Here is a 12635-nt window from a genome sequence, read left to right on the forward strand (position 1 = left end):
GACGTTCCAGAGTGGAGGAGCTATTCAGTAAGGGACTGCTGCCAGTGGAAACTGGGTAACATTCAAAACAGGCTCAATACGCCCAGTAAGTAGAGCGCAAACTTGGGGGGTAAAGGCAGAGGAATGCTTAGATTATGGACCATGGGAAAATGACCGATACCCTCCCCCCGCCGTGATTTCCTTCACAGCCTTTAGGCTCTTGGTAGTTATTATATTCCAAGTGCAACAAGGACACCCCCCTCCCTCGGGGTGATGCCATTTTACCCCAATTGTTTTATCACTTTACAGAAAGGGCTGTTTTAAGAGCTGGTGATGGCTTTACTTAAATTATCCTCTGTCTGATGGTTATACAACCATCTAGTGCTATCAAAGCTGTGCAGCTGTGTCAGATGACGCTTCACTGCTCACTAATTCGCGTTCTCAGGGCTGGAACCGCCAGGTCCGAGGAGGGGCTCTGGGGCGAGGCCGCGCTGTCTCTTGTGCCGCTCTCCCGACAGGCCTCCCGTCACCCGAGCCACAGAAGCTGCGGTTCTGTTTCCACAGCTAAGACACCACCCCGCTTCCTTTAAGTGGATTAAAAGCAGATAATAAATGATGATGTACTGTGTGATCTGGAAGAAAAAGGACCCGTGAAGGTATCGTTTAAAGAGCTTCCAAAGCCCCCGTTACCTGAGTAATCAGACAGCACTGACATTTCTAGTAACGGTAAAGTGGTTACGCTGGTAATTTAAGCTCCTCTCTCAGGCTACACCTAAAAAGCTATGTATGTTTAAATCACGTCAAATCTGTCCTCAGAGTTCCGTTTTGAGGGGCATATTTAAATCTTTAAACACGGAATCTTTAAAGCAAGAGCTCTCCTCTCTGCCGCCCTGGACGTCTACACCTTACGGCCCTCGGGAGTGCACAGGCACCGCACGCTCTGCCCCCGCCCCCCGCAGCCGTCACTCAGCACAGGGGCTCATTTCATCCTCACGGCAGCTTATCCCCTTCTGAAGACGAGCACGGGGTCTGTGACTCGCCCAAGGTCACACAGCAAAGCAGCATAACCAGGGCTTTAGCCAGGCTCGCATGATGCAAGTTCAGTGCTCGTCTACAGAACAGACGATTATTTATGGCTCCATCTTAAACCCTGAGCATTTCTTCAAGGGAGACACGTGCATAAGTTAGTAATCTAAAGTCTCAGGTTCACTTCTGAGTAGGCTAACAAGCAGCCACACTGATTACACTAAAGAAGAAACTGGAGAGCAACACGTTATTTTAAGAGGGAGGATTCATTAACATAACCTGCCAGCATAATGAGTATTTGCATATTACATATCTTTAAATCCTGATGTTTTATAAACCTAAACCTGTATATGAGAACTAGGTTTTTACATATATTTCTACAGAAATCCATACGATCTCTCCCCAAATTAGGTACTTTACCAGTGACTTTAATTTTTCCAATTAGACTCTTTAGTATAATTATTCTTACGCATTATCATCTATAGTCTCTCTACTCAGTGGGAATTTCTATGAATAACTGGAACATCCTGACTTCACACTTCTGCTTTTAACAGATTCCAGTATTATCAGTGGCGCTTTAATGGAACGCTTACGTATGCGACATCTCACCATTACCGTCTATTTCAGAAGGAAAATGGGAAATACCCCCATTAGCAAAGGCCTCGGCGACGGCCCCAAAGCTTTTATTTCGTTTCTTCTAAGTTGTGCCACTAGGTGGAGCGAGGCAACAGCAGCATCGCTGTCTGCATGTTGACATTTCCTTCGGACAATAATAAATCCCATCTCTAAAAAAACATCTCAGTTTTGCAGTGCTGAAATTTCAGCTCTATGAGATGGAAGAAGAGGTCAAAACAAAACAAGCAAATGAAATCTGGTTCTCAGCCCCTCATCCTTTTATCTCACAGCATCGATGCCAGTTCTCAAAGATGCCTAGGCGACCAAGCAGGAGGAAGGAGGAGGTCTCAGGAAGCACTATTTCCTTTATTCCTGTTCAGGATTTAGTCACCTATTTCTGAAACAGGGAGCTTTTTTTTTTTGTCGTACATGGGCCTCTCACTGCTGTGGCCTCTCCCGTTGCGGAGCACAGGCTCCGGACGCGCAGGCTCAGCGGCCATGGCGCACGGGCCCAGCCGCTCCGCGGCCTGTGGGATCTTCCCGGACCGGGGCACGAACCCGCGTCCCCTGCATCGGCAGGCGGACTCTCAACCACCGCGCCACCAGGGAAGCCCCTGTGTACGCTTTTTGCTTCAGTTTTGGAAGACATCACGATGGAGAATAAACCACAGAACAGTTCTGTAGTCAAGGGGGGAAGCCAATGAAAAGACACTAAGTCTTAGTTTTCCTGAGGGACTCCCGGTACTACAGCACAGCACTGTGCACTATGTGTAGCACCACAGTGAAGCGGCACTTCACACCCGCTAGGAGGGCTATTATTAAAAAACAGAGAGAAAAGGAAGCGGAAAACAACAAGTGCAGACAAGTATGTGGAAAAATCGGAACCCTTGTGCACTGCTGGCAGGAATGTAACATCATGTGAAAACAGTACAGAGGGTCCTCAAAAAGTTAAACCCAGAACTGCCATGTGACCCAACAATTCCACTTTTAGGTATACACCCAAAATAACTGAAAACAGGGACCCCAAAAGATATTTATACAGCAACAGCCATGGCATCATTATTCACGATAGCTGAAACAACTGTAATGTCCATCAACAGATGGATAAACAAACGTGACACACCTAACAATAGCATGTTCATCAGTCTGGAAAAGAAGAAACTCTGGAATGTCCTGCCTGCCCCACCCCTTGTCCGACTCAAATAAAATCTACTTAGTCCAAGACACTGACCCACAGAACGTAATTTTACAAATGAAAATTACGGTCAAACTGCTCTCGTTAAAAGCTTTTTCACTGCCTAACCAAACTGTGGTTCCTCTGAATCCTGGAACCACCTGACCCAGAGAACACCCAGGACCCGCCCTGACTCACAGAACCAGAACCTCAGCTTCCGCTGACAGGAGGCGCAAGTGTCTTATTATTAGTTTTCCTACTAGCTCTGAAACGCACCTGTTAGGCTCTCTTACCCCGAAACACCCCCAAATCAGCTAAATGAAACACCGGCTCGCTTCCTGAGCGTACGTTTAGCCTTCCTAAAGCCCAAGGCCCTGAACGGTTCTCCATGGACGACAGGATAAAGCCCAGACTTCTTGGCTCTGTCTACCTACCCTCCTCCAAGCCTGTGAAACTTCAGCCACTTCCAAATCCATCTGTTTACCTACCTGGTGACCCCTCATCACCCACCCAGAGCCTCTTCCGGGCAGCCCTCCCTGATCTACTTGGATGGGAGCACTCCTTTTGAGCTACTACTAACTACAGATCTCACAAGGCAGATCATATCTGCCTCCGGTTAGAATGAGTGTGCGCTTACAGTTAAAGGCAACCTCCTCCGCACAGCCCACTGGCCGGCGCACAGAGCGCCACCAACCCCTCCTGAACGATGAAGGAGGGAAGAACAGGCATGGAGGCAAGCAGGCGACACCACAGGAAACACTCGAAGCCGCGTCGATCCAGACGGGGTCAGCGCTGCGCCACAGGGCTCAGTCACCCGTGGGGTCAGTGCGTGGTCCACGCGGCCTGGACTGGACACTACGGACCTGCTGGACACACAGATACTTCTAAGCTGGCAAAGCCGACAACCTTGGAAAGCCTGGACTAGAAACCAAGGAGTAACAGAAGCTTAGAGAAGCAAGTACAAAGGTTGAAGATAACAGTACTTTCATAGTTAAAGTCCAACTACTAGATGCAGAAAAGATGATCAATCTACGTAAGAACAGCAGAAGATGCATCTCTCCTGCGAAAGAGACAACTTCTATGAAAACCAAATATAATCAGAAAAGCACGGTTGGTTACTCTTTTTTTTAAGAGTTGGAATGTTTTTAATCTGACTGAAAATATAAATATACATGTAGTAAGACAATATTAAAGTTTCAAATAGACATCAGGTCACGACTACTCTTAAACTGATTTTTATTCTATCGTTTCTCCTAGTATGTTAGTGTATCTCATTAACATATTACATGACCATCACAATCCATCCTCATTAGAATGTTAAATGAAACTGTAACATAATATAGTTATATTTGATGTACACAGTTCACTTAAACTCTTACCAAATAAAGCGTTCACATTAAATGGCAGAACGGAGAAAAGACTTCCGAAAATGGGAATACTGGTGATGGAGTATAACTAATAGGAAAAGAGAAATTAATTGATACGGAGAAATATAAAGCGAAAATGCTACATGGAACTATTTTAATCAGGGAGAAAAAATTACGTTTTATCCTTCAGTTAGTCAAAATTGCTCTACAATCTTAAATCTTAACCTTTAGGGTCACTCATTATCTTCCTTATTTTATCCAGAATTAACTGGATATTATTATTATTGCACAAGGCAGCAAGAGGCACTTAAAAGTAACCGGAAACACGAAGACCCAATCAGCATTATAGTAACAGTTGGTTACTTCAAAAATCCAACGAGATATTAACAAATATGACTTCCAAAGTGCTCAAACAATTCGATTCGCCTGTGTGCATCTTTTAAAGGTCTGCAGACTGTGGGATCACGTGCGCGCGTGTTCAAGTAGACAGAATTGTACGATGACCCCCCACGCCCACCTCCACCACCAGCTTCAGCAAGCTCCACCTCGCGGCCAATCTAGGCCACCTGTGCCTTCACCTGCCGGCCCGGTTCTCACAACATCCGAAGCAAATCCTGGGTGTTAAATCGTTCAGTACGTACGGTGTACATGAGTGTTCATAGCAGTATTACTCCTAAGAGCCAAAAAGTGGAAATACCCCGAACACTTATCAGCTGATGAAGGATACGTGCTACATCCACATATACATCATCACATACATCAATTGGCTAGAAAAGAGAGTGAAGTACACCTGCAGCACCCAGTGAACGAAGCTAGGCACCAGAGGCCACACACCCTAAGGTTCCAGGTGTGAAAAACACCCAGAAGAGACAAGTGCACAGCGACAGGAAGTGGGCCAGTGCTCGCCTAGACTGAGGACGGGCGGGACGTGCTACTGGGCACACGGTGTCTCCGTGGTGATAACAGTGTCCTAAACGTGGATGCTGGAGCTGGTCGTACTAACCCACCTTGTACAGGCTACAGGGCGGAATTCATGGTACACGGATCGTATCTCAATAAAGCAGCTATTCAAAACCTTAGCTTGACTCTCTGGTATGTTATTTACTTTTCTCAAGGATAAAAACAACAGAAGCACGCAGGTGGACAGTGAAGGCCTGCGACCCGCGTTAAGAGCTGCCGAGGGCCACCCGGCTGGATGAGGACAAAGGAGCACTGCCCGCCCCCGAGGCTCCAGAAGTGAGGCGAGAGGCAAGGTTAGCCCACAGCCACGCGAGTGACCGTCACAGGAGGACGGCTGCTGTGCCTGGCAGCCTGGCACCACGAGGGGTGGCGAGGGCCGCGCTCACCACCAGAACTCCCCCAGCTCTGCTTTCAGCCCCGGGACTCTTGCAAGGAAGATGCGCACAAGCTCATACCGCGGAACGCAAACGTCTCTGCACACCAGAGCCCCGACCCACCTGTGCCTCTCCGAGGTCGTTGTTCACCACAGTGAAGTTCAACCCCAGCTCCTCCACGTCACCTTCGTAGCTCTTGAGAAACAGCAAATTCTTATACACTTCGGGGTCTAAGGACGCCAGGTGGTGGATGTCCACGTCCGCGCTGGTTCCAAGCAGCTTGGACAGGAAAAAGCCAGCGAAGGGCAATTCCACCAGCATATTTTCATAGAGAGCCTTCAAATGAGAGCAAAGACCACTGATTAGCATTTCATAAGAACTCTTTCTTCATACTTCCTAAAAATGAGAAAACGTATGTCCAATTTGATATTTAACAGAATCCTAAGAGAGCAGACGATTCTCCTCCATGAGGAGGACGGTGGAAGCTAGTATTTGGTGAGCGTTTACCACGTGCCAGGCCACAGTTTAAGCATTCGATGCATACATTCACTACGTAGAAACTTCTAGAACAGACTACCAAAGGATTTTGGGGCTGAAACGCCAATGGGAGTTTTTGAGAGCCACAGCCTTCATGCCGCAGGAGCCTGCCAGGTGCTTTCTGTGAAGTGTTCTGCAGGTGCATCAGTCTCCTAGGGCTGCTGTAACAAAGCACCACAGACCGGGTGGCTTCAAACAACAGAAACTTACCGTCTCCCCGTCTGAAGGCCTGAAATCAAGGTGGCAGCAGGGCCACGCTCTCGGGGCGGGCGCTAGGGGAGGGTCCTTCCTGCCTCTTCCAGCTCCAGCGTTGCCGGCACCTTGCTGGGCCCTGGCCTGTTGCTGTGCCCCTCCAGCCTCTGCCTCTGGACGTGCTGGTCTCCCCTTGTGTGTGTCCCTCTCCTTTCTCTTATGAAGATGCCAGTCACTGGATTCTGGGACCCACTCTACCCAATATGACCTCACCTGAGCTTGCCTACATATGCAAAGACCCATCTTTCCGAATGTCGCATCACAGGTAAGGGTATTAGGAGTTGAGCACATCTTTGGGGGGGGTCACAATTCCACCCACAACGGCAGGCCAGACCACGTCGGTGGCCACCCCTCCACTCTGCCCTTTAGCACAAAAGGAGCACAGTGTGTGCCAAGGCTGGGTTTCAGGTCATTTCCAATGTCAAGAAATATTCTTCTTCTTTAGATTTTTTTTTCACCATCAAATGGGGGAAAAAAAAAAGCATTCTTAGCTCGGTGACCATACAAACCTAGGTGGCAGGCTACGGGCCCACAGGCTGTAGTTTGCCAACACATACTGTAAAATGAAGAGATCGGGCCTTAGAACTCAGGAGACTGTCCAGTATTGAGTTAGTAGGCAGCAAAACTGGTGTCAAAACCCAGATTCCCTGATGCCCAGATCAGTGTTTTCCCTGTAAGTTACTGTCTACCTTTACGTCTAAGGATGGCAATGTGTCATGATTTTTGCAACTATTTATATTAAGGTATAATTTACATAAAGTGAAATGCACAACACGCCAGTACTTGCTCACAGCTGTGTCACGACCGTTCAGATCACAACACAGAACGCTTACACCCCCTCCCCAAACCTAGCGCCCCCTCAGTCCTCAGTCAACACCCTCCCTCCCTCAAGCTAACCCTCACTCTACTGTCACCACAGATAAGTGTTGCCAGTTCTGGAGCTTCATAATTGGGGCTATACAGTATGTGTCCTTTCATATCTGTCTTCTCACAACATACTGTTTTTGAGATTCACCTATGTTACTGCTGTTAACAGCTCTACCTAGTCACATGACGATGGACAGGTGAGTGGTCTCCAGTCTCGGCTACGATCATAGCGCTGCTATATCAGTCACTGGCCTGCCTTTCTGTGGGTCTGTGCTCTGACTTCTCTTTATTATATACCTGAGCAGGCTGGGTGACAGTGGAAGTACTGGAGCACAAGGAAGGTTTAACTATATTAGACACTGACATGCTGTCTTCCAAAACACAATTTCTTTTCGTCATGACCAGCAATGCAGGAAGGTTCTAACTGGTCTACATTCTCACCAACTATCAGTACTGTCACTCTTAAGGTTTAGTTATTCCGGTTGGTGCAACGGGGTAATCTAATCTCATTGTGGTTTTAAAGTACATTTCCCTGATGACCAGTGTGGATTACACTAAGTGTTAGTATCACTATATTAATCTCCAGAGATTCTCCAGCAAAGGAGGGTAGGAAATACAATCATATAAAGTTTTCCAACATAATGTCCGGGTTCCCCTGGCACGATAAGTACCCCTGTGGCCCGAGGCTGTAAAATGCGACAAGGCATCAGAAGCGCGCTGTGGTTCTCAGAAGCGTTCTTATTCTATTGTAGCAGATGACTTAGAAGCCCCAACAAACCTTTCTTGTCAAAAATGTTCTAATGAAAATAGTTACCACTTATCGAACGCTTGCTACGTAACAGGCGTTCTGCTAAGCAGGCAGCATCAGTGACCGCATTTCCATTTGGCCCCTGGAAGATCCGACTGACTGTAAGGTAAGTGATTCTTACGTGCAAGTCAAGGGGAAATCTGGATTTCCCCCGCAAAGGCCATTTTTGTTACCATACATCTGATCTGCAGAGACACGGATCCTCTGAGAAGCTCCCATGACTGTAGTCACCCCCGCTCTCAGGGGAGAAGGGGTGTCAGTCCCTCGCTTGGTAAATGCAGAGCTGGAAGCGTCGCCTTGAGCACGGGGGATCAGGGACCTTTCTCTGTTTGCAGGGCCATCTGTGACCCCAGAAGGACAGACAGGGTGTGAGGGTTGGACTAACTCTGCCTTAGCGACCCCTACCATCAGCTATGCCGTGTGACACACTCAGATCTTCTTTAAACCACGTGTGAGGATTCAGTGCTATGATGCTACGCATGCAACTAAAATAAAGCAAAATTTAATCTAAGGGGTGATCTCTCAGCCATGAAATTAACTTCAGAAGTCACTCTTCCAAGAGGCCACCCACCTGGCCACACCCACACACGCTAAAGGCTAAGCACAGGGTTTAGTGAGACAGACCTGTGTGACGTAACTAATGCCAGAGTGAGCTGGCACTGCCCCTCCCACCTTCCCCACATTAAAGATGGCAGCCTTGTGCCATTGTGCACCGTGGGAGGGACCCTTCCATGGTCACAGCTTCCAGCACTACTGCACTGCTGAACCCTCTATCTCAGGGGTCCCCAACCCCCGGGCTGCAGACTGGTACCGGTCCGGGGCCTGTTAGGAACCGGGCCGCGCAGCAGGAGGTGAGTGGCGCATGGGCGAGCGAGCGAAGCTGCACCTGCCGCTCCCCACATCGCTCACATTATTGCCTGAACCATACCCTCCTCCCCGCCGCCCCGTGGAAAAACTGTCTTCCACGAAACTGGTCCCTAGCGCCAAAAAGGCTGGGGACCGCTGTTCTGTCTCATACTCGGGTGGCAGTCTATAATCACTGACCCTTGCGCACTCACATGCATGCTTCCCCCTTTCCCCCTAAACGTCCAGAGAAAGCTCAGATACCCCCCCGAGACCCACATTTCAAACTCTCACCCCCTAATATGACTGCAGGAAACTAGGAAACAGCTATGAAACATCCTCCCAGAAGTAAACACCCAGAGTGCACTGGCTTCGGTTCAGAAGCTACTGGCCGGCACCATGAGCCACACTCCCGAGGGACGTCACCGCGTCACCACGTCTCAGGAGGCCAGGCTCCCCATCTTCCCCCAGTGGAGACCACAGATGCTCTGTGCCAGGGAAACTGGACTGTTATGTCCCTGTGCTCTTATTTGATTTGAAGACTAATGATGACCCAATTAATTTTGAAAAGATGGCATAAAGGGACTTCTTAATTAGAGAATGAGTAATAAAATGGCAACTGGCACTTAAGTCATCTACTGATAATGTAAAGACTGAGCTGTTTGGAGAAGCCACGGTTTGCTTCAAGTTAAGAATGGCTAATACTATTAACCTGAAGCACTTATAAACCCCATTACTTCTAAATGAATGATGCCTTCAAAGCCAAGGAGAGCATTCTGCAGAAGACGACGTGATTGATCCCAGGTGTTGAAGAAAAGCCTCATTTGTACAGTGGACTGTAAAGTAAACTCAAGGTGTAAATCATCCGATGTTCAATATATAAGGTCATTGTTTGCCATTTCTGCATTAGTAACAATAAACCTGTGGAGTTTGTTAAATCTATCAGAGCTACCTGAATTTTAAACAGAGACTGCACTGTGACTCATAAAATGTAAACGCATAGGGGTAATTTTTTACACGAGGCAGGTTTAAACCTTTAGAGCATTTAATATACAAGCACTAAAAACTATGATTGCATCAGCTAAATGGGTTATAAATTAAATTTCCATAATGTATGCAACTGAGATACAAATGTAAGCATAAATCAAGGTGTTTTCTAAACACAGGTTAATTATACAACTTCAAAACTGCCAATTTCTTATGCAAAATAATCCACTTAGCGTTTTTCATACTGGCCTTAATTCTCAGTCAGCTGCACCACACTTGTTCCTAGAAGCGTATCAATAACTACTTGTCATGACAAAATAGCAATAGGTATATTGAAAAAAACCCTATAACGCATTTTTCAACTGTCCTTTATGAGTGTTTATAGCTAGAAATTGTGCCAAAATGATTTGAAATAAAAAGGATTAATTACGGTAGAAGCCTTTTAATATAAGTAAGTGCAGTCGCAATGCAATTAATGCAAACCATGGCCTACCGGGAGAGCCAATGTGAGCCGCATCTCAGGCCGTTAGTTTGTGGCCAAATAACTCCAGTAATTTACTACATTAAGGATCAATAAAAAAAATAATGCTTTTCAAATGCATCTCTATCAATCTTCAGGTAGTTCTAAAGTGAACATTTATAACTTAATCTAAAAACTATATCAGAGATGTCTTGTTTTAAAGCCACTCTAATTGAGCAAGGAGATAATTTTAATTATTTCAGATCATGCTAGCCTTGGAGTTTGAAAAATAAAAGGTATGTAAAATAAGAATGCAAGCTGACAGCAGTATGCTATTTAATTTAGTAGCTAGGCTTCAGAATTAATAACTGAGAGTTGAAAAACATGGTCTCTGGGGCTACTACTGGTTTTTATGATAAGCTCCTGCAGGGCAGGAGACACATCTGATCTTCAGTGCAAGTCCACATACAACACACAGCGCCTAGTCATCTGGCAGATTTATCAAATGCCAACTGTGTGCTAGGGACCGCTGATCTGCAGGATGGAATTCTGCATCCATGCACTTGTTTGCAAAAAACCATTTATTCTCTTTTGAGACATTTCAGGTTATGCAAAACTATGTGTATGGGGCTTCATTTCAAACCCTTCCGCACCGCTTACTCCTGTACCCCTCTGTCCACACCGCTGCCTGACCCTCAGCGACACGGCACACGCTGTGTGTCGGGTCTCACCTGCGCCATTGCCACCCAGGGGGACGAGGTGTCCCACCAGCCCTGGAAGCGAAGGAGAGGTTTTTACTTGTTCATGGCAACTGATAACCCTCACGGAGGGTTTGACAGCTTTATTTTCAAAAACAGCTCTTTCACTCCTGAAACCCTGTGAGGATGCTAGACGGGTAGGGGATGAGAGTTCACGCCTCAATCCTGTTTTCCTCACTGGGTATCCAGAAACCCACCCACGGTGTGACAGCGACTCTGTCCAGCGACTGCCGCCCCCCAGGCCCCTCCCCCCAGCTCAGGCTCCACAGAGGCTGCTCTGCTCCTCCCACTGGGCCCACCAGAAGGTCTCCAGACGATAAAGCACTCACGTCTCCACAGCCAAAGTGACAAAACCCACACTCCCATTTCTACCCACAAGAAGTAAATATTGGGACTTCCCTGGCGGTCCAGTGGTTAAGACTCTGCGCTTCCACTGCAGGAGGCACGGGTTCGACCCCTGATCAGGGAACTAGAGTCCAGTATGCCGCACGGCGCGGCCAAAAGAAAAAAAGAAGTAAATATCTGGGAGTTCTAGAGCAGCTGTTATATTCCTGCTCCTGGAAAGACACTCGTTAAGGTACCCCATACAACCAAGAACTTTTCTCCGTAATTAAAAGAACACATTTTGCAGGTTTAAAAATTCTACTTTCACCAGCAGGATAATAAAATATTAGACTTTTGAACTGTGAGGATCCTGGTGTCCCTCAAAGGTAGGAGGCGTCACTGCCAGGTACTGAGGACCCTTGCTAACTAACGAGGGTGATGATATCTGTGACATGCCCCACCCACGAACCCACCTCACACTGACCTCCCCCTCCCCTAATCCCTCTGACATTAAGGCTCTACCAAACTACCATATTACAGCACTACTTTTTAGTAACAGCTTTGCTGAGATATAATTCACGTACCGGACAACTCACCCATTTAAAGCGAACAATCCAGTGGTTCAGATATTCAGAGTTGAGCAACCATCACCACGATTGGTTTTTGAACATTTCACACCCCCAGCCCCGGGCAGTCAAGGGTCTGCTTTCCATCTCTCAGAGTCCCTAGGCGTCCCGAGCGGGGACGCGCCCGTCTGGGCACCAGGCTGTGCACTGCCGCCCAGGAGCCCTGCCAGCTCAGCCTTGCTCCAAAGTACCGACCCGACCCTCCCCTCCCCTCCCTCCCTCCCTCCCTCCCCACCGCCAGGGCAGCAGCTCTGCCTCCTTGCCCTTGAAGCCACGGCTCACGTCTGGCTCACGTCTCCCTCCGGCAGCCACCCCTTAGAAGACTGGGGGTTGCTGCCTGCCGGCCCCCCTTCCCAGCCCCTCCCCAGCTGTGGGACAGGCTGCAGCCCAGCCCCCCACCCAGGGCAAAAGCACGCAGGCACCTGCCTGGCCGGCGACCCTGGTGGCCCGGCTGCCACCCACCCCCGCGAGACGCCCTTCAACCCCCGCGACTTTCCGGGCGCGGCCGGCAGGCCCCGGGGCCCCTGCGGGTTGCAGTTCGGGCTGTGCAGTATCGGGCTGCTATAAACACTCCAGCTCGTGTGTTTTGCCGAGTATACGCACTATTTCTGTAGGGCTACAGGCTCCAGGACACCATAAGGTAGGTACTTCTGGAAGACACGGCTTCCATTTTCTCGA

General features: G+C 48.1%; 1 protein-coding gene across 2 annotated transcripts in view; it reads right to left on the reverse strand.

Annotated features, from left to right (window-relative positions):
- Window positions 1–12635, reverse strand: part of UBE3C (ubiquitin protein ligase E3C) — a 117722-nt gene that overhangs the window by 14140 nt on the left and 90947 nt on the right. For both annotated transcript variants that reach the window (XM_030854353.2, XM_030854352.2), the window contains exon 19: window positions 5619–5831. In XM_030854353.2, the coding sequence (XP_030710213.2) occupies window positions 5619–5831 (213 nt within the window). The remainder of the gene's footprint in view (window positions 1–5618; window positions 5832–12635) is intronic.

Source organism: Globicephala melas, chromosome 9 (genome assembly GCF_963455315.2).
Source record: "Globicephala melas chromosome 9, mGloMel1.2, whole genome shotgun sequence".
Classification (NCBI taxonomy): domain Eukaryota; kingdom Metazoa; phylum Chordata; class Mammalia; order Artiodactyla; family Delphinidae; genus Globicephala; species Globicephala melas.